This window comes from Falco punctatus (genome assembly GCF_963210335.1).
Source record: "Falco punctatus genome assembly, chromosome: 3".
NCBI lineage: Eukaryota > Metazoa > Chordata > Aves > Falconiformes > Falconidae > Falco > Falco punctatus.
In genome coordinates, this window is record NC_137582.1 from 56,079,998 (window position 1) to 56,103,186 (window position 23,189).

Consider the following 23,189-nt stretch of genomic DNA (forward strand, 5'->3'; position numbering starts at 1 on the left):
TTGCCATAAAATTGGGTGAAGCACATTAATCCTGTTCTTTGGGGGATAAAACCCAAGTAATACTAGGAAAACAATGTCCTTTTATCAGCAAAGTGGTATGGCAAGCACTGTGTTCCAGTGTCAGTGGGGTTTTCACTGCTTTTGCCTATTACTTTCCAAAAAAACCACCAAGAGAACTAAATTAATGCTGACCAATTTTCACAGGAACGAGTTATTATTTTCAAGTAAAAATGCTTTTGCATTTTCAAACACTCTCCCTTGTATGCTAGTGCACAAACAACTTTGGATACTACAGTAGTACTTTATGAGGCATGTTTCCCAACAAGAATCCTAGAATACTGAATTAATATTTCTGATGGTCTGAAGAAACAAAACTACCACCTTGGGAATTTCAACAAACAGTAAAAGATTACAATTTTGGCCCTAAAGTGGCTAAATTAAAAAAATGTGAAAGCAAAATGCTCTTTTATTTCAGTCCCTCGAAGCCTTATAATTATGCTTAATTTAATGCTGAAGAAAATTCTCACAGAAAATGAAATTAATTACACACGGAATCCAAGGCATATTTTGCTGAGCTGAGGTCATACTTGTTGACAAGTGTGCAAGGCATTATTATTTTTTTTCACAGGCGCATTTTACAGAGAAAATCCTGGTTTATCTTTATATTTGCTCTCAAGCCAGTTAAGCTTAATAATATGTTACTTTGGCAACAGAGATAGGTTTGTTGATGGCTTTGAGCAAAATGCAGTAAAATCACTATTATAGAAATGTAGCAAGTTGCTATAAAAGTTAAGCACATTACAGGAGCAAAATTTGCCATCATTGCCAGGTAACATAAGAAATCATGGTATTGGTATTGCTCTAAAGAAAAAATAATACTTCAAAACTTACTGTTAGCTGTATATCAGGTCTCTTATCCAGAAGAACCATGCCCTCACTAGGTAAGCCAAAAGATTTCACTTGGTAACTTAGGAAGCCACCATATGAAGAAAGCTGTAACAAAACGCACAAGACCAGAGATGCTTTACTGCACTACTGCTTGATAATAATCTTTGTATTCAAGTTTACCCATCTTCCAGCACTGTAATATATCTATTCCTTGTTCTTTAGACTAAATTGAAAAAATGTATTGCTTGGAATAAATTAATTTCTATTTTGTTTACTTTGTGTATCTGACATCACTTTTTGAGCAATTACTGTTCTCTGGAAGGTTACCTGCATCAGGGAGTTTTTCCCATACTTGGGATCATGCCGTCTGTGTCATGGAGAAGTTACATAGTCACACGAATGTTGTTTTTCCCCTGACCCTACAGAACAGCTTTGGCTCCTCAAGAGCCGATGTCAGACTAACAACGGAAGTGGTAGTGAACCCTATGGACAGCCATAGATAAAAAGGAGCAGTCAGATAACGCATGTGTAAAGGTGGCTTTCATAGGCCAGCATTTTCTAAATTTACTACAAAATTAATCTAATCTGGAAAGCTCTGCTCCACCTTCTGGAGGACGGGACTCCTACTGCTATCAGCTGATACCAGCTCTGTTGTAAACAGATCTCTGCTGTAGGCTGAGCTGAAACCACACTTCTTTTGGCTCAACTACAGGTGACTACATGCAGTCTCGAACCCAACCAAATATACACGCTGCTGCTCAGAATAGACTTCGGCAAGTATGCTTGAATCATCTGACAAATAGCTTCCCTGGGTTCTGTATGCGTGACTCAGCTCAAAACATATTGAAAGGAAAGGGAGCTCCAGGCACAGCCTACACAGTTTTTGTTCCAAGAAGAGTCTAGAAAGAAAGTTTGTGGGTACTAGGTGAAATCAGATGTTTTGCCAAAGATAGAGTACTTTGCTTTGCACCCCTTGCTGTTTGCCCTTATAGCTTATACTTGGTTTTGACATGGGAGGAAGAACTGCTTTGTCAGGTTTTGGTGTTCTGCAGGTAAGCACCAGCCTTCAATCTACTCCTTTCCATATACTTTGATGTAAGAAAACACAGACATCTCAGTACTAAATTTTTTCCTTGGATCACAGATTCATAACTAATGCTATTATCTTCAGCCAACTGCATTTTCAAAAGCATCATTTGGAACATTGGCTATTTTTTGCCTACAAATGCAAGAAAACTCAAACTAGAGCTAATTTCCTGTTAAATGCCCATTATAGGACTGCACCATATGACAGGCTGTTATGTTACTGCTTTTTCTTTTTTTTTTCCTTTAAATGGGAAAATATTGGTGTTATAAACTATCCTCTGTATTCTATATGTACAGGATTTATTTTCCAGTGACAGTGTCGTCGTTGTAAATAAAAGCAAGTCATGCCTAGTTAGATACTGTGGCATGGAACATAAAACTCAGAGCACTGCTCTTAATAGCTATGTTTAAAAAGGGTTATTGCCTATGTTTTGTTATGTGGACAACAAAAGTCCTTTTGGTGTGACACTGTAGTAGATAACATGTTTAAACATCAAATTTCTTTGGAAAATAATTTGTAGACATTGAAACAAGAACCTCTCTAACATCAACAAAAAGCATCCTAACTAAACATCAAGTTTAGTACCTCTGAGCATAAGAAAGCAGGATGACAAACATTCCTCTACTTTTTAAAATGAGGACTAAGAGGAACTTCAAAAATATCAAAAGTACTATCTTTAATGCTCTGGTGTCTATCCCATTTGTTTTCACTTGTCTGACAGTAAGATTGCATCTGAAACACCTGTGTCCTACAACTGGCTGGCAACTATGGACGCTGTCAGAGTTCTTAACAGGGAGAACCTGGGGGTCTGGGCCTGCAAGCCACCACTAGCAAAGTTCCCCTGGTCAGTGCGATCCCCAGACTGAAATGCTGATAGGTATTAATGTGAGCAAAATACTGCTCTTACGCACGAGTAGAAAGAGCAGCAAGCAGTTCAAAGAACACGATGTTTAGAAAACCAGGTGTTGCTCTTTCCAAGCAACATATCGAAAGCAAAAGGTGGGGGTTTTGTGTGCCACTGAGCATGTTATCACCTTTTATTTGTTTGGAAATCTGCCCAGGAGATACTATAGGGAGTCTAAAGGATACTCAGGCACATTGGGAAGCTCTGCATGTTCTGCGTTTCAGAAAAGCAGCTGAAGGTATCAGCTCCCTGAACCATAGGTCCTGACCATGCTGTTCACATAAAGACCTCCCTGGCACCAAGCAAGATGATTAATAATGTGTTACTGGATATAATTTTAACATTGTACTCTGACATGACAGCTGAAAGAGACAAAAATCTTGTGAGGGAAGAGAAAGAAAGTATGAAAGAAAAACAATGAGACTCTTTTATCAATGATGCTGACAAAAAATGAATAAATGTTATTAGAATAGGTGAGTTAGGTGTCATTTACCTTCTCTCCCAGGTAAGCCGGTGGTGCTTTCCAGTACAAACTATGCACTGAAGCAGGCAACTCTTGAACATCAGCCACTACACTATTACTGACTGGATTGAACGTGACTGGAATGTCAATATTTTCATCCACTGCCTCCAAGCGCCAGTTCCTCATGTCCACAAACTAATGAAAATACAAAAAGGAAATAGAAGCTTGTCTCATCCTTTATTAAACTTTACCAGCACCAAGTAATGAGGATAAATTGTTTATCCTCTATAATTCCCTTAGCAACCCCTTCAGAGCCAGCCTAAAGTCTTTGCAGGATGGATATTGCAAGGATCTCAAAAGACAGTGTAAGTGGGACAGAGGTGCCAAAGCTATTTGGAATGCAGCAGTGTGGTTTGTCACCTGCAAACTAAATTCTATCTTCAGCCATGTGAAGACATAACCCTTCTGGAGGTGAATATGAACTGTGTACACGAACCCAAGGATGTAATTTTAAGGTGCTTTTTAAAGTCCATTCCAAAATCAAATCGAGGACACCAACCTAAAAGACAGAGTGTGGATCTGTTGTGGTAGGTTAACTGGGAGGGAAGGGACATGGCAAGATACTTTGAAGAGGCAGGCAATGTAGCCTAATATTTTGGCTCATTAATATATGTTTTATGTTCGTGGCTGCTATTTCATGAAAGACCATACATCCTGTTATTTATCATTACGCTGGGGGAAAGAAAGGGTAATGCATATGTACCAGAATGGTTCTGTGGTAGGTTGCCCTTGGCTGGCCAGAGCAATAAAACAAAAAGATAGACATGTTTTCAAAAACAGTCTCTGGTGAGGACAAATGGCCACTAGAGGAAATCTTCCTAAAGCAAATGGAAGTTTGCTATTGACTTCACTGATGCCAGATTTCATCCTTTGCTTGTAGACAGCAAAAGTGCCACAATCTGGATTGCAACTAGTCTAAGTCCAAGCCTAAACTAAACTCCTCACCCATCACTCTAGGACTCTGCTTCTCTTTTTTCTTTCTCTTTCATTGTTTCAGGCAGTTGTTGGTTTTTGGGGGGTTTTTTTGGTCTTCAACCGTCTTACCATTCATTTATGCTACTAAAAATCTAGCTTCTCCCTCTTCTCTCACACTTGATGTCATGTCTCTTTTATAGGGAGGGAAGAAAAATAATTTTTACAATTATTACAATCTCTGTAGAATCTCACACATTTCTTAGGTTTCAAAATGCATCTATTATATAGACATGTAAAATGAAACACGTGCTTATCAAAGCATCTTGAAGGAGATCATTGCCTTTAATGTTGAAATAGTGTCTGAAGATAAAGCAATGGAAGGCCAGCTCAACTTCAGTCCAACTAGTAATTTGTAAACAAACAGGTGAAAAGGACCATTTCTGCTGAAAGGCTGAACTAATTCTGCACTATTGCTTGCAGGATATTTCTCATCCTTAGAAACTAATAAAATACATTGTTAATTTTGGGAGAAATCTGGCATTTCCTTAATAGAATAGATGTAGGTTCATAATAGCAAAGAAAAAACCTATCGGATACACCTTGGTTCTACGACGATTTGTGCTGCGACAGCTGCTGGTTGCCCCAAAACAAAAGCAAGAGGTGCATCCCCTGGGATTAGAAGGGTCCAGATAAAAGGATCCTGGTCGGCAAGTGTCACATTCTGCACCTTCAGTATTCTCCTGTTAAGGCATAGTTGAAAGAAATCTCAGCACTTTTCTTTTGATTTTGGTGAGGCTCCCAAAATCTCCTGCACATAAAACAAATCCTCTGAAAGAATATTTATTTAAATGTACAGAAACATGAATGGAAACGTGTGATTGTCTGGATACACCATATTCCAAATGCAAATAAAAGTAACTTCTTGGAGACTATCTTACAACCTGTCTTCCTAGTTTATAAAGTGAACCACTGAGTAATAACCATTAGTCAGAGACAGCTGGCAACTTCCCTGCCAAAACCCTCCTGCTGGCTTTTCCAAACCTACAATATAAAAGGTCACTTCTGAAAGTTCACGTTTATCACATTTAATTATGCATATCAGAACAGAAGAATATTTCCTGGATATAATGATGTGGTGAAATGTCAACTGACATAATATGGCTAAAAAAAGCGTGGGACCTGGTTAACATCCAAAAGCCAAGATGCAGATGCATAAAGTGGATCTGTGCAGGGAACAGACTGCTGCAGTGAATCAATGGACATCTACTCTGCAGCTCTGTAACACCTTGCAAAGCCTAAGACCACCTGTACAACCAACGTAATTATATATTCAAAAATGCCATTTAACTGCTACCATGATAAACTCTGCACATACTGCAAGAGTAATGGTTTTGTACAGTTGCATTTAATTTATAGTGAAAACTTTATGATAAACTCACTACATTCACCCCATTAAATACAAAATAGTCACTGATGTGCAAAAAGATGCTTATGAACGCAGAAGTAATTTATCTGACCTTGCAGTGACAAATTCCTGTCTGGGGATCGCAAACATCTGGTTCTGTTCCAGCTCTGTTACAGTTACACGGCACACAGTGTGGGAAACCGTAAGTACCAGGAGCACACTGATCACACTGTCGTCCTTTTATTCCCGGTTTGCATCTTTATCAATAAACACACACAGAGGAGGGAGTCAATAGAGGAAGCACGAATGGAGCAAGGAAGGGAAGATTAAAACAAAAGGCAGGTGGATCTTTGAAGTGATTGCATGGCTATGACACAACTTTATGATTTCCATGGAGAAAGAGCAGCAGGTTAGTTTGTTCTCAGATTTGAATAGTGAGACATTTTAAATAGGCATGGAAGTGATTACAGATTAATTTGATTTTGAAGGATATAAATGCTCACAACAGAATTAGACTTCTGCAGCTATGCAGTGCTTGCAGCACAGAACTACTCTCTCTATACACCAAGGTGTGGAACATGGATGTTGAACATAGGTAAGCAGAGCTGGAAGATTTATAGCTGGAGGATGTGACTGGGCATTACTCAAGGCACTCACCTGCTAACAAAAAGGTGGAGAATCCCAGGCATATGAATAATTATGGGGACTTCAACCTGCCACAAGGCTTGGGTTAGTTTACAACTGTTCACAAAGGATAAAATCCACTTTGCTCACAGTGAAGGCTGAATACCTTGAATTTGTTTAGTTGAAGTACAGCAGGTACAAAAACCAATACCAAACTATGAACAAGGCTTGAGATAAGAGAACAGCTTTCTGTGGCAGCAGCTACCTCATCCCACCTTTACAACAAACTTGCACAGTTCTGATAAAACTAGTGAAAATGTAGATTTGATGATGCCTCTTCCTCCTGTCTATGCTGGTAAACTGTCTGTACCAGCCCAAAGCACTTTTCAAGAGAGTAAGGATCCATTGATGAAGAATGTCTGCCACCACCACCATCCACATCTTTACATTTTAGTTGTGATAACATAATTTTAAAAAATCTTAGCAAGCTGGTGGTGGAGTCTCCTTTGGATCTCAGCACCAAATTCATATGTGCACTAACACTATGAATTTAATGGAAACGAACAGTCGAGGACAAAGACAGCACTTCATATCATATATGAAAGCAATTACTCAAGTCACCAAGCAATGGGTGAGGTTTCTCAGAGTATCTCTGAATACATTACCCTACATACACAGATAACTGGCGCTGGATGGAGACTTCAAACTTTGTGTAATCCACAGAAAGAAAAATATTAATCAGAATGTAGTAGTTAGCTATATACTTCAGCAATCAGTCCAAAAGTATGTGCTGAATGCCAAATTTTGCTTCGGATTTTTTTTACCAAAAAGCTATCATTTCTTTGATATTTCCAATCAGGCTGCACATGAAAAATATCACCATTATAATCAGGCAATACAGATTTTCACTGAAATGGAAAAATGTGACTATTTCTGTAAAAATTATTCTCAGTTTGACTCAAGTAGAAATGTGCTAAGTCCTTTCTTTGAAGTACTAGATCTCATTTGACTGAATTATTTATTTGGTTTAATTTTGTATAGTATTTATTTTGATTTTATTTTGTATTGTATGGGGAAAATGAAAGTGGAGATTAATCAGACTGAGAGCTACAGAATATGCTACACTTTAAACCTGAACCCCAACTTTGAAATATAAACAGATTCCTGTTTTGCTCTTGGGATAAGACAATTGTTCACTTCATATGAAAAGGACAGACTTAGGAAAATAATTTAAATTTGGGAAATAATATAAGCATTCTCTGAAAATTAGTGTTCTCTATCATATTCACAGGCTTAATGTCAGAGCAGGAAGGACAAACTTCTCTTTGTTAGGACCCTAATGTAGCCAAACCAATCAAACTGAACTAATCCTGGACTTACACAACCTACTGGCTATCAAGTATTTGTACTTGCTATTTGATCTCCCCAAGTAAATAACAGAAATGTTCAACTACACTAATATGACAGCATTTGAATTAAGATCATTCCCTATGGTTGCGGCAGTATACTATACCTGTTTTAGAGGATATAAATAAGAGACTAAAACTAAAGAATTTATTCTCATCTCAGCATGACGAGCCATGGAAAAATAAGCATATGTCGTACAGAAAGCAAAATTTTAAGAGCATTTACCACCTATGGCTCCAATTGAACTGTATTTTCGTTAAACACAGCACACATCATCAAAGTTTCTCAAAATCCATTGCAAACACTCAAGCTTTACAATACTTGAAAACTGGACTTAAATCCAGACATCAGATTGTGAAAGGTCAGCCGCAAAGTTTTAAGAATGTGGGAAATAATGTACACCACCACAAATGATGTATGTGTCCAGAAGTCAGGAGCTCTGATCTGAGGTCTGCTACTAACCGACATCGGAAGTCATATAAGCTGGACAGAGATTTGGCGACTTACCATGACTGACACGTCAAGTCACCAGCAAACAGAATGCAAGCCCAGGAGTCCTAAATACCACCATTAGCTACCTGCATAAACCAAGTTTCCACTAAAATATTGCCGGTGTCCCTGAAACAGCCGAGTCCTCACTATCACCAAGCGCTGCTTAAATCCGCATTGACCATCATCATAAGTTTCCCACATCCCCTCCAAATACCTGAAAAGAATGGCGAGGCAAACCACTCGTGCATTATAACGCAGATAACCCAAACTTACCTGCATTGCCCGTTAGCTTTTTCACATTCTGGGTTTGCCACATTAACAACTCCTCTTTCTGAACAGTTGCAGCTCTCGCAGCCAGCAAGAGGGTGATAGCTGAAGTAATGTTTCTCACACACTTCACATTTTGGTTTCACTGTTCGCGGAGGGCAAATACATTTCCCAGTCACGTCATCACAAAGACGCTGCCCGCAGTTGCATACTAGGTCAAAGAAAATGTTCTACAAATCAATCACTTCTCAACTGACAACGATCAACTACTAAACTTGCATATGAAAAAAACACGCACAACCTTTATGTACAAAGGACATGATTCTTTTCTCCCTGTCACTAGTTTTAAGCTCAGGGTCATGGAAACCAACTATGTGACTCTAACAGTAGTTTCAAAGAGTAGCTGTAGTGCCTGGCTCTTTTCACAGGTTGGTTAACTTCCCCACAAGCATTATTAATCACTCCCCAAAACTGCCAAGGATTAAGGAACAAATAGTTCTGGAGTTAAGGGCACCACTTGTACAAAGCAATGTTTATAAACATCAAGTATAGTATCGGGGAAGGCAGCTGAGGACTGCTGGTATAATCTATAAATCTGCTGATGTTAAAAAGAGTAACATCAGAATATGAGAAACTAGGAATGCTGTGTCTCTGATTATCTGTGGAAAATTATCTGTGGAAAATCTTGGAAGGTGTAAACTGGGATACAACAGTAATAACATGGAAATGATGTGTGCAGTCAGCGCAGAAAAATCCACTTGACCGAAAGAGTGGCAATATGGATTTTAACCAGTTTCGCTGTAAGACTACTACAGCTGATCAGACTAACACATGTGAAGGCACACTTCATCGTGAACTACGTGTGCTTTAAGGGGATTGAGTTACTTCTGTCTTAAATTGAAAGCTATGCTATGCTAAATCTAAGATGGCTCAACCAGCCTCTCATATGATCAAGCCCTATAAAGAAAATTGAGGCTGAGGTACCTATGCAGTAAAATCAGAGAATTAAAAGGTTGGGTCAGGTGCTGAATAAGTCTGAGCATGTACTTACACTTGCAGAATGGGAATCCATAATAGCCAGTTTGGCATCGGCTGCACTGACGACCGATGACATTAGGTCTGCAAATACACTGTCCTCCCAGGGGGCTGCAAGTAGGGCTCGTGGCACCTGCGCTATGGCAATTACATGGCAGGGCTCCATTGTTGTAGAAAGCCACTAGTGACCTTACAGAGTCCTTACAGAAGGCCGACGATTCTTCTGGGCTATTTAAATTGAAATATAAATCATGTAAGTACTGGCACTTCGGAATTGTTATCTCCCATTACGTGGGAATAACAACTTGTTTCCCGTAACATGTTATTTCCCAAAAGCATGCTTTGCAGTGGTTCAATAAATCACTGTTCCTGTTTTTCAAGCAGTTCTTTGACATAAGGATGGCATCAGTACACATTCAAGGGTATACTTTAATTAAATTAGTGGTGAATGGCTCTGAACATGCAGGTAAGGGATTTTTTTCAAAGAAAGTGTGTATATTAGTCATATGAGTTCAGACATGCCAAGCAAAATACCAAACACCAAAGATGGAAATACCAAAGACAGAAAGATGACGTAGATTGTCTTCTTTTGTACTATGAGCAATAAAGCTCTAACTTTATATTTCATTTACAATAGAAAGTCATGGAAAAATGACTCATGGGAATTTAATGGGCCAGCATAAGCCATAAAAAGCATTTTAATGTAGCACAATGATGGGGATTTTATACATCTGTCTTTAACATTGAGTAAAAGTAATATTAATTCCCAGCTTGTTATCAACATTCAGTTTTTTAGAAGGCAATGCTTACTCAATATAGAAACTGTTTCCTCCACATTGGCTGATAAAATCAAATGACTTGTCCACTGTCTTTTTGTCAAGAATTTTATAACTGTAGATGTCTGCTGGAACAACTAAGACATTTTCCTTAAAACAATAAGAAAGCTAAATTGTACATTTCAGAGAAAGGCAAAAGACACAAGCTAAGGCATTTATATATTTAAATGTTGCTTCATTATGTGTTCTGGATTTTCTCAAAACCCCTAACATTTTAACTGAAAAAAACAGGAAAATATATTCCTTATCTTTCCCCCCAGAGCTGTGATGCTACAACCAGTATACAATAAAACCGGTGTATAGTATCTTAAAAATTTAAAATAAAGCAGAAGCAGTGCACAAGATCCTAAAAATCTGAAACACAACATTGCAAAAATTCTTTCTGTTTGGCTTTCATCTCTGCATCTATCTCTAAATGAATGGTGAAACTGAGAATAACATTTCCAAGTGTATTTATGCAATAAACATACCAGAACCAGCATTCTTCCATCAGGTATCATCACTGTAACAGAGACTTTGGGTTCAGAAATTTCAAGCTCAATTTGGTTTTCCGCAATCACCTGCTCCCGACAGCCAGATATATGAGGACAGAACGAAGCACTGAAGGAACCTAGAAGAAAAAAAATACTCTGTTTGTGTGGCAAGGTTTTGGTAGCAGGGGTTACAGAGGCGGCTTCTGTAAGAAGCTGCTAGAAGCATCCCCTGTGTCCAATAGAGCCAGTGCCAGCTGGCTCTAAGATGAACCTGCAACTGGCCAAGGTTGAGCCCATCAGCAACAGTGGTAGCACCTCTGGGATAACATTTCTAAGGCAGCAGGGGGGTAAAAAGACTGGGCAACTGCAGCAGAAGAAAGCAGTGAGACTAAGTGAGAGCAACATCCCCGCAGCCCCCCGGGTCAGTGCAGGAGGGGCAGGGGGGCTCCAGGCGCCGGAGCAGAGATTCCCCTGCAGCCCGTGGTGAAGCCCACGGTGGGGCAGGCTGTGCCCCTCAGCCCGTGGAGGTCCATGGTGGAGCAGATCCCCACCTGCAGCCTGTGGAGGACCCCACACCAGAGCAGATGGGTGCCCAAAGGAGGCTGTGACCCCGTGGGAAGCCCAGGCTGAAACAGGTTTGCTGGCAGGACCCATGGAGAGAGGAGCCCAGGCTGGGGCAGGTTTGCTGGCCGGGCGTGTAACCCCACGGGGGACCCGGGCTGGAGCCGGCTGTGCCTGAGGGGCTGCGCCCCGTGGGAGGGACCCGGCTGGGGCAGGCTGGGAAGGACTGCAGCCTGGGGGAAGGACTGTCTCCCGTGGGAGGGACCCCAGGCTGGAGCAGGGCAGTGTGACAGGGAAGGAGCGGCAGAGACAGCGTGTGATGGACTGGCTGAAGCACCCATTCCCCGTCCCCCTGTGCTGCTGGAGGGGGAGGAGGGAGAGAAATCGGGAGTGAAGTTAAGCCCAGGAAGAAGGGAGGGGTGAAAGGAAAGAGGTTTTAAGATTTGGTTTTATTTCTCATTGTTCTACTCTGATTTGGTTGGTAATAAATTACACTAATTTCCCCAAGTCCAGTCTGTTTTGCCCGGGACAGTACTTGGTGAATGACCTCCTTGTCCCCATCTCAACCTAGGAGCCCTTCATTGTATTTTTCTCTCCCCTGTCCAGCTGAGGAGCGGAGTGATAAAGAGTGGCTTTGGTGGGCACCTGGCATCCAGTCAGGGTCAACCCACCACAACTCCATATGCCAAAATGCTGAGAAAGGAAAGGAGTTAGATAAAATTCAGGTGCTTACCTGACCACACACGTCCCGCATCCACACGCACTTGCACAGGGAACACTGGGTATGCTGGCTGATAAAAATGTACCACAAATACATATCTGCCCAAGCGGGGCACTCGGCCACTCAAGGTAATCTGGTTCTGCAGAAACAAGAACAGCTCTGATCGTGTATTTGCTTCGTGATATTCTTGGGTTTATGAGCTCTGCTCTGTGCCACCTACCTGCAATGAAAGAGAGGGGGCTTAGCATCTCTCAGCAAGTTAAATATCTTCAAAGAATATGGCATTACAACTGCATGCTTCTATCTGTCTGCATGCCAAGCAATGTTCTTCTGCAGCCTGTGACAGACTACTGCGTAGTTTAGAAAGAAGCTGGCATTTTTGTTTCTCTTTCTGTATATTGTCTTTGTGGCTTATTCAGTCTGCAACATTTTGATCATATGACATCACTCAGTTTTGGTTCTCTTAAAGGGTTTCACCTATTTAGCTTTACCAAGAACATACTTTGTGACTTAGGAAACAAAGTTTTCAAAATATGAGATACCTGTAATGGTGTCAAGGTGACTCCATTAATTGAGTCAGAAGGTAAAGGGACACTCAGTGGATCATAGAGTATATTTCTCGGTACTTCAGAAATTTTCCCATCCTTGAATGCATCCAAAACCAAAGCTGCTGGTGGAGTTTCGTACACTGAAGGAATGCATGTTGCACTAAACACAGAATTATAGTAAGTACTCTTGGGGCCAGGAGAATTTCTTAAGCATCATAAAAGGAAAAGCAGTTGATTCACACAAGTCAATATACTAGACTGTATTACAATTAATAATGCTACAGTAACCCCTGTTACTCTTTGGATTCTATGTAAATGATCAGAAAGTAAATGAAAACAAGAGGTATGGATTTAATTCACAAAGGGGAAAATGTACTTTAACTGATTTTATTCACTCAAAATTTCCATAATCTGAACAGTTTCAATGAAAAGGATTTGCTAAGGAAGATGAAACATAAGGGAACTTAAGACTGTTAAAAAATTAAATTTTAGTTAATCCAGTTAGTTACATTCACCAGAATCTCTACTAATATTGAATTCTCAGTTCTACAAATATTTACATAGGTGTATCCTTTAAGCATGCAAGTTTTCCCACTGAAGTCAATGGAACTACTTAAGTACTTAGTTAAGTATACACTCAAATATTTGTAGAATTGGTGCCAAAATAAGTAACAGTGCTCCTTTGAAAGCATCCTTATTCCTGCACTGCTGTGCTTAACTATTTCTTCCTTGGTATATTTAATTCTGAAGAAGTTGATTGAGAGAAGTATTTTCTAAGACTGCAGGAGAAAATATTTTTGGGGGTCTCCTGCAAGTATTTGTTCACTGTTAGTAAGTACTCAACAGACAATGATTAATTTTTGCTTAAGACAGGCCCAGAACTGGAACGGCAAGTACATTTCAGGGCCAGGACTGAGACGTATTTGCCAGGCCTGTGTGGGAAATCACATGCAGCTTCCACTTGTAATACTGTTAAACTGAGCCAAGACTCCGCATCTTTCATCTTGGTGAACACTAAACACCTTCAGGAAAGCAAAAATGCTGCCAGATAATGGTCTTAATAACAGCACATAAATATACAGTAAACCATGCAAACAAAACAAGAGATTAAAAACCCCCAAAAACACAAAACCAAAGTAAAGGGTACACATTTCTACATTAGTTTTACTTTAAATCATGTTTTCCACCCAGCCTCTTTCTCCCATTTTACTCAGAATATTAATGCCCAGGAATGCAGTAAAGGACAACTACCTTCAGTCTTAGAAAGCTGCTCTCAGTTGTAATACTCTGAGTAGGAGAGTTAAAGCTGAGATTTAGTGCTATGCATGCTTGGAAGCCAAGTAGAGTCACATGCTTTTATCCAATTTACTATCCAGATTTTTCTGTTTCTATTTCAATTCACCCATTATATTAGAAGCTACTGTCTGGATAACTATTAGAGCTAGTCACCAACTCTTTCTGCCTCCAAAGTCCTAGAAATGATGTTTACTTTTATTTTGAGGCCCTTCCCATTGCCAGATCAGTAGGAAGAACGCCTTAGGAGCAGCATCACAAGGGACATCCTGGGGACTGCAACAAGAACTGAAATGTGGGCTCCCTAATTTGGAAGCTAATTTATTCCTGTCTGGCCCAAAGAATAAAATACACGTAGAGGGGAACAGCTTCAACAGGACACAGCAAGTGCTCTGCAGAACCCAAACCTGACCACTTGGGGGAAGTGGAAGTTCAAGTTCAGATCTTCACAACAAGAGAAGAGCCATGGGTCAACCAAGCTGGATATGAGTGCTCTAATTACTGGTCCTATACCAGTAGAAGGGAGGAGAAGGATCACCTGGCGCTCCTGCGTGGGGTGAATGCTGAGGGCACACCTATTATACGGGCCCAAGGGAATGGCTTATTTGTGAAGTGGGGTGTTACATGTTGAGTAGTTTGATACTGCCAAGTTGAGTTGGTGGATTTGTGTCTGAAAGGGCAGTCACATCCCCTACCTAATGATAAATTAAAGCCATTTTTGAACAGCTGAAGCAGTAACAGTAGAATGAAACTCCAGATGGAGCAGTAAGCATTTCAGGCCACCAAAGTAGCAATGTATCTCCACCTATCGTACCAGACAGCAAGTGAAAGATGTGTGTTTTCTAATACATCAGCACTCAGTAGTTCAGAATGGCCAGGAAGAGGCTAGTATTAACAAAATCCTGCACAAATATTGTCTAGATTAACACTAACACTTCAGCTTTTTTACAAATACTACTTTGCAAAAGTGGCCTACAAATCAACTCAGCAAAGAATTAAAATCCCATTTACTCTGCCTTTCAGGTTCTTCAGAAAATATGAAGGATAAAACCAAGCAAGTTACCTTCCATCACGGGTACTCTTGTAAGCAGCTATGCACTGTACTTTAGGATCCACATATTCTGGAGAAAATTCTTCAGCTGATACAACGCAAACCTTGTGCTGAAAAATAAGCACAAGCCACAATTAATAATTAATACTGTAAATAATACGGCCAGGCCTGAACGGGACAGATGAAGCCTAATTTTAGCATGGAGAGACCTGAGCTCAAAGCCATGTTCTATCATGCACTTCCTACAAGATTTTGGATCCCTTTACCTGCCTGCACCTGAATGCCTCCGTGTTGAATTGCCTTTCTCTGTCCTTCTCAGGTGAGCGCTGGCTGTTCAGAAGTTAAATAAATTAAAACTTAAGTATATGTATGGCAATGCGAATGACAGAAGACCATCTCATGGGGTCAGAAGCTAGGCAAGGAGCATACAGAGGTGGAAGGGAACAGCCCTCACCTGTGGTGTTAGAGACTTTTGGACTGGGGAAATTCCCAGACCTTCTGAAATGCAGGCACAAACACTTGCTCGCACAAAGTCCATAGGAGTGAGTTTCAGTGACACCAGGATTTCTCCCAGTAGATTCAGAGCTCATTTTAAAAGCCAAAAAAGACTGCATATGATTTTTAATTTTTTTTTTTTAAACTAAAACTAGACATGAGCAAATGAAGCTGTGGTAGTCCTGCTGTAGCCATGGTGGTAAGGACATATTGGAGTGCTTATGGGTAGACACAACAGTCTGCACTAATAAAACATACTACCTACATTTACAAAATACATAAGTGCAGGTCACAAAATTTGTGCATGAACTATCTGAAAAGGAGATAAAGATGCCTGATAAGTATAAAATAACTAGCACCGTGTATTAATATAAATAACAATTGCATAGGGAGAACTCACTAATGTACAAAGTGACTCAGCTTAGAAGCAGGTCCTAAGGGATCTGAGCTTGTGTTTTAGCAGTAGCAAGCAGGGACTAGAAACCCTTTATAAGCTAGAAGGCAGAGTGCTAAAAGTTCCTTTTCATGGGCAGCAAACCTTGTGCCTGTCCTGCATGTAAGGACCCACAGGGCTCCTGCAGAACAAGGTAGTCTCTGAAGCTTTGAACTGCATTATATGAGTGCCAAAAATTTAGTCTGAAACATGGTCTGGGTTTAGAAAGCTTGTATGCATCAGCGTGCAATAAAGACTATGAAGTTGTAAGAGCCTCTCTTGAAAGCTGACCTCAAGAACCCCATTTCCCCTTTATTTAGACCAGATTTCTGAACTCAAGCATCGCAGGTGGCTCCCCTTTGCCTCTCTCCTCTACATAACAGGGGGTCGCACAAGGGTCTTTAACCCCAAAGCTGGTGCCAGTGACTCCATGATTAGTGTCTAACTACTAGTAGCTCTTTCCTCCCTTCTTTCTATCTTTTGCTAAGCGCAGTCTCTACATTCAACATGGGGAAATAGTTCCTGTATCTCAAGAGAATACTGACATTTACCTTGCAGCAAGTTTTTCAGAGAATGAAAACTGGAATTTAGAAACAAAAAACAAAGAGATTTTTAGCACAAGAGACTTCCACATATGGAGATACAAACTAACAATATCAACCAACGTTTTTTGGATACACATCTTGCTAGCACAGCAATCGCTGCAGGGAGCTAACAATTTAAATGGTATTTGTTCACACTGAACACTGCCTCATGACATGGAAAAAGCATATCGGTTGTTAATCCTAACACTTCCATGAAACTACTGTTTGTTTATAGCAGGGTTTCAACTCTAGGTTTTAATCGACTCTGTAATTCACCTTGTGTTTCTAAAATGGAAAACAAACAAAACAGAAGAAAACTGTATACAGAAAAATGTATTCCTAGTGTGGCCAAAAGAGGTCAGCGAAGGCTTTTAATTCAAAATATTTAAAAGTTACATAACTAATGAATGCATTTGTTACTTGAAATGAATGCATTTATTAGCCAAATTTAGTAAGAAACCCACGTGGGTTTTGAGGATTAAAAAAAGTGAAAGATAAGGAAAAAAAAATTATAAAAATCATGAAGTATAAAAGCTACCAGAAGATTTTTCATTTAAAGATTACATGTAGAAAAGAAAGAGGGGAACTGAAATAAAGCACAAGAGAGTTGTACAAACTCTTTCCAGGAAAGCCACATTTCTGTTTGTCTTTGGAACTGATCAAGTTTGCCTCAGTATTCTCTGAGTATATATAAAGAAACATCTTCAAGCATCTAATACACATCATTTCATACATTACCATACAGTGTCTCTTTACCCACTCAGGGAATGAGTATTACAAAAGGGGAAAATAAAATAGAAACTTACCAGAAGAAAATTAATTGATGATGCCTTAATATGCATCGTTGTATCTGATAGAAGGTCATAGGCTGCAATGCGATTCCTGTCATCAACTACAACACTGCGACAAAGGAAACTAAGACAGAAAGCAGGTTTAAAAATGAGCGTGTTGGCATTGCCCTGTGTTTAGGCTATTGCCTAGCTCAGCTGCCTAGCTTCTGGCTAGCCTCACCACTGGTGCCTATCCATCCTGCTGGTTCGTCAGTAACTACCTTTGGCCACTGATGAACATGCAGTATCCTCGCTAGTGAGACAAAGGATGTACCACGTACAAAATACTACTTGTCCTTTGTAGGTTGACCTACCCAGACCTCCAGACCTTCAGCTCTGATACCCATTTGAGCTACTGTTTTAGGTAGGATGTGAACAAAGATACACATACATGCCAACTAGAGGTTTCCATGCTGTGTAACATGGTGTGTTACATCTGTGCCTGGGCCATGCTCCTTGAGGTGCCAGCACACACCGGCTGCTGCTTTCCACTACTGCCACGTGCCACTGATGGTGTGGATCAGCAGCTCCCACCACACAATGGCAGTTGGGCCAGCCTTGATTTTAGGAAGCTATTCCGTACACAGAGACACTCCTCAGTACAAGTGAAAAAAATGTTGGTTTGCCTCTTACTGACTACCTTAGATGGGCTGTGCACTTTTGGTAAAGGCAAATACATGCTAGGAGGAAGTTCTTGCTAAAGTCTTTGAATAATTTCTTAATTTGAAAAATTTCTTTTCTTTCTTCTACACTTCTGCACAGCTGTGCCAGCCAGCATGCCATGGGTGAGAAGCTGTAACCACTACACAACTGTTTCTCTGTTTCTCCGCTATGAACCAGAGAATGTGGAATTTTCACTCTTGTTTACAGCACAGCTCAGAAATAAGGTCAGCTCAGGGCTAAAGACATTTAAGACTGGAGAAATGTAAGTCCCTTATTTGTGATTCTTTGGAAGCTTGCAATGTTTTATGCTCTACGATGTTTTATTGGGAATAATCAAACTTACAGAGCTGTCAGAAGGCCTGGACCAATATATTCCTGATTATACAAGTGACTCTTATCTGCATGTACCTCACTCTGTAATTCTTGATGCAATTTTTAACAGAAGAGACTTGTAGCTTCCAGCTTAGGATAGGTGTCACACAACTTACTTGCAACGTGACCATTAGCTTCATGCAGAATGGCCACAAAAGGGATTTTCTGCATTGCTACATTGAAGTAGCACAGGCTTTCTTTGTATCTTCATGAGCAAGTTCTTAGTGTATCACATGAACAAACAAGTATGTTCAACATTGGCCCATAAAATGTGTTTTTGGGGAAAAAAAAGGCAATAAAATGGAAGATTTATAGCAAGTAGTATGGGGCTCAAAGTGTTAACAGGCTAAAATAAGAGCTTTCCCCAGCAATAACCTGACAAAGTCACTGTTCCACATAGCTTTGCTCTGTATCACAAACATGCTGATGAGAATGATTTTTCTTACTGGGCAATTTCATCCTGAATATCCCTAAGCCTTGAGTCTGCCAAACACTTGGCTCACGGGAAAGAAGGACAGACATCTGCAGTCCCCTGGCACTGGGTAGGCTCTCCCAAGGGTACAAGCATCTGCATGTTCACGATCCTAATTTGAATCATAAGCTGAAATGCTCAAGTGTCAAAGACAATCTCCCTCAGGGCAGACAAAATCTCTCGAGCAGCAACATCTGCAGTAACCTCAGTAGACAGCAAGGACAAAGAAGCATTTGGCTGAAGACCTTGCCTACAGCCTAACAGCCAGAAGATGGCTACACTCAGAATGCCAGACGGCTTTATACTTCTTCAGCAGATCTTGTTAGAAACGGTGGGAATGTGTTGTAAAGCTGGCTGTTACATTTTTTATAGCCAAAACCCTTGGACACGATTTTAACTAAATAAAAACAGTGCAGGCATCTGCAGCCAACAACAGTGATGCTCTCCCACTGGACTTGGAGATTAATAGTTTATAAGGATTTATAAATGCATATAAAAAAGTAACCTTTGTACAGAAACACAGTTCACTGAAGCAGTAGCAGTATTCACTGAGCTGATTGCACAGAGAGAATTAAAAATCTGTACAATACCCACAGAATCATGCACTTGCTTTTAAATCACACTAAAATTCAAACAATCTACAGAACGGATTCCAAAACATTAAAAGTATAATTAAATCCCAAACGCTTATTTAATCATTTAATGGTTACTTCAGGAATTCTTACCTGTATTTACAACTATATATTCTCACTCTGCCTTCAGTGACAGGTCCAGGGCTATGTATCGTTACCTCAGCAGTATATAACTGATCCTCTTCATTGGCATATTCAAAAACCAGAACATAGCGACCGACTTGAGGAACATTTATGATCATCTGTAAATTGACCTAGGTCAAGATCATTGAAACAGAGAAAAGCTGTTATATTTCTTACTCTCTTTCTTGCAGGAAGCTCCCTCTTCCTGCCCTGCAAGCCAGCCATTCAGCATTAGTCCAGGGCTAATCCTGTAATGTCTCAGCAAATGACATCCAGCAGAATGGAAGCAATGCTTAGAAATATCACTTCATCCACTAATAAGAGTCAACCAAGTTCAAGAAACGGTTGCCATTATAACAGTTCTAGGAAGGCTCTAAAATAAGCCTAGGAAATGCATATGTTATTCTCTCTCTTCTCCCCAGCAGAATGTACCAGCAAGGAAACTTTAATGGTACAACAAAACTGCCACTCTCATCTCTAAGCTATCTTTAATAACATATAAAAACTGAATCTACTTCTCCACTGAAAAAATATTTCCAGACTACAGCAGCGCTGTATATCGATTCCCTACAAAAAATGAAAGCACCTTCTCCAGCAAACAACAAACAGCCTATGCCACTTTCTGAAGCATCGAATTTTAATTTACCTGCACAAATTGTTCAACACAATATTGGATGCAAGATACTTGGAAGCAGTTGCATGGAAAGCTACATGGTTATACATGCTTTTGCTACAGTTGGCTATATAATTATTTTCAAATTTAAACTGTTTTTCTCAATATTTCCTTAGGCTATGAACACTTAAACATGTAAGTAATTCTGTCAACACCCCTCTTGACTTCACTGTAATTATTCGTAGCAGTCAAATTTTGCACATGCATCAGTGATGAAGCACCGGGGCCTGTGGCCTGTAAATATTCTTGTTACATTTTATATTTCTAAAAGCAATATCCAAGCACCCCCAATAGAGGGCATAATCACTTTACATGTAATTATCATGTACTTGATAAAATACCTTATTTTTACCAAACACGTTTCTAGCATAATTTTTCATCTCATAAAACATACTTTTCTCTTTCAATGGACCTACAGCAGTGGCATAATTGCTTCTGCTTCTTTCTTTAGTAAAGCAAATATTTTACATAAGTATAGCTATTTAAGAAAAAAAAAAAAGAGCTTAGAGATTTAGAGTGATGTACGTACACCACTTCTGCTGACAAACCCTTATGTCATTTCTGCTGCAATTAAACAGTATGCTTAACAAGCCAGTATGCCTAAAGCAGAGGGATTTTTATTTAATAAAGTACTTTTGTCAGAGCGAAATGTCTACTCTAGTCAGTTATAAATTGGCCTCCACTGATCCATTTACAGTTCTGTATAAAATGCAGAACTTGGCACAGAGTCTGTTTTAGGGATGTGTTACAGATCTGCAAATCCTGAGCTGTAAATCTGCAACCGTTTTAGTCCAGTAGGTTTATAGTCAACAGTACAGACGGGACCATAATTAGCAGGCAGGAATCTGACCTCTCTTCCACTGATATGGGTCATCAGCGGTTGATCAGGAGTTGGCTGTCGCACAGGTATTCTTCTGTATTCTCCCCCATGTCTCAAATACACTGCCTCTGAACCAAGGACACAGGAAAATGTGCCCAATGGCAAATGCTGATAAAGCAAGCAGCTTACATGCACAAAAAAAACAACAAACAAAACACAGTATTATTATTGTTTTCAAGTGCAGCCGGATAATAATACAATACTGCTAGGTGCTGGTTTATTCTGTAGCATATATACTGACTGTTCTGTTGAAGCATGTCCTGAGTAGGTGCAAGGCTCTGTAACTTGTATCTGCAAGATGGATGCTTCGTAGTAATCACGAGGTAACAGCACCATATAATCCTAAGAACAAAGAATGAAACAAATGCAAAGCCGTATAGAAAATTACAAAAGGAACATCTCTAGCCTTTCACAATGCAGCAATGAACAAAACCAACCACATAAATAATTTTTACAGAGGATATCTGCAAGACATGGAAATTTTTGTTGTTACATGGGCCAGTAACATCAGAATGTGTCCCCCTCACTCTATTTATATCTTCATAGGGATGGGACGAAGGCAGCTGCCCTGTAAGCAGGGTAACTCTGAAGGCACTCTCCCATCACGTGTTGTACAAGACAGCGTTCATAAAAGAGCCTCCCCACAGCTTGGTCACACACAGCCAGCTGAGCGTGATTTTCACCTGTGAGTGCAATCCCCATTGCACACAACTCAACTGTTTGTGACTCCACAGGGGAAATTCACAAATCCCAGATGACTATAAAAATATTCCATGTAATCTATTAAGCTGTGCTTCAAAAGCTGGTGTATTTTTGCTCTGTCTTGCCTACTTAAATTAACATATTAGAGCTTACTTATAAAAACTGGCATTGTGAGAATATGTTGGGCTAAGATCATGAATAAATTCCTTTTCAGAGGTATTAGTAAAAATAAAAACCCAGGCACAATAAGTACTGTCACTGTCAGCAAGAAATACGGTTGCAAGCTCTTTAGTAACATTTTATGTGTTATTCCATAAATTTAACAAAGCCCCAGGCTTAATGACTAAAGATACTGGCTACTTATTAACCCTATACAAGATATATATGAGTTTCAATATGCTGTCTTTGTGACCATACATGTTTAAGGTTTTTCATACATGATCACCTCAAACAATTTGTCTTTTTATTGCAATTTCTCAGAACCGCTATCAGAAAATTTTTGGTTTTCAGTGACTGAGAGTAGTGATGAGAGGATAAAAACATTTAGAAAATGACCTTCTAATCACACAGCCCATCTTGTAATACTTTTCTGAAGAATCTTTGTTAAGAAACTAAGGCCTTGGTCACCTGTGGATGAGTCAAACTTTAGATATGACACCTGATGTATAAGAATTACGAAATTCTGTGAGCATTTATGCTCAACAAATTGTGCTGTAAGTTAGTATTACTTTATCCTTTGAATGTACAGATTCCAGATAGACTTAAAGTCTGTAAGCACAGGAAAACTAAAGCAGGTGAAAGTCAGAGAAGACAAAAAATTAAATCAGAGGCAGAACTGTAAATTTTCATAACGCTATTCTGCTGCTGTACTCTTTTCACTGGTGCTGAATTTCAATTGCTTGCAGGGTTCTTCCCAGCAAGTTACTCCAGAGCAATACTATCATGACAGCCTTCAAGCACTTGTTTTCCTCAATTGTTTTCTTACCAAGAAGACCCCCTCTGCCATTATACTGATGGTCCATGTGCCTGGAACCAGTGAGAAAGGCTCTGTGGAGCTTTTTCCTGGGACTGTGACAAAAGCTGGCTCCTTACTGGGTGAGAAGACAAACTCTTTACTCTGAGCAGCCCCTGCCAGCAAGAAAAAAAAACAAGTAATGAAATAAGGGACTATGTAAAATGTCCCTACTTGCTTAGCATGCTGTAGTAATCACTTCATCCATTAAACTTGGTCTAAGAGAAGTTGATCAAGGCTTTTCTGTCAGTATATTTTAACAGTGAATTTGAGCACAGTAAGCTACAG

The 23,189-nt window shown here is 39.8% G+C and overlaps 1 protein-coding gene across 2 annotated transcripts in view; it reads right to left on the minus strand.

Moving 5' to 3' along the window:
• Positions 1 to 23,189, minus strand: part of LAMA3 (laminin subunit alpha 3) — a 119,958-nt gene that overhangs the window by 43,739 nt on the left and 53,030 nt on the right. For both annotated transcript variants that reach the window (XM_080380576.1, XM_080380575.1), the window contains 16 exons: positions 22,875 to 23,017; positions 21,429 to 21,529; positions 21,158 to 21,311; positions 19,605 to 19,765; positions 17,349 to 17,457; positions 15,043 to 15,140; positions 12,681 to 12,846; positions 12,151 to 12,277; positions 10,854 to 10,993; positions 10,358 to 10,473; positions 9,564 to 9,775; positions 8,519 to 8,723; positions 5,835 to 5,979; positions 4,917 to 5,057; positions 3,373 to 3,537; positions 892 to 993 (listed from right to left, as the gene is read on the minus strand). In XM_080380576.1, coding sequence (XP_080236702.1) covers positions 892 to 993; positions 3,373 to 3,537; positions 4,917 to 5,057; positions 5,835 to 5,979; positions 8,519 to 8,723; positions 9,564 to 9,775; positions 10,358 to 10,473; positions 10,854 to 10,993; positions 12,151 to 12,277; positions 12,681 to 12,846; positions 15,043 to 15,140; positions 17,349 to 17,457; positions 19,605 to 19,765; positions 21,158 to 21,311; positions 21,429 to 21,529; positions 22,875 to 23,017 — 2,285 coding nt within the window. The remainder of the gene's footprint in view (positions 1 to 891; positions 994 to 3,372; positions 3,538 to 4,916; positions 5,058 to 5,834; positions 5,980 to 8,518; positions 8,724 to 9,563; positions 9,776 to 10,357; positions 10,474 to 10,853; positions 10,994 to 12,150; positions 12,278 to 12,680; positions 12,847 to 15,042; positions 15,141 to 17,348; positions 17,458 to 19,604; positions 19,766 to 21,157; positions 21,312 to 21,428; positions 21,530 to 22,874; positions 23,018 to 23,189) is intronic.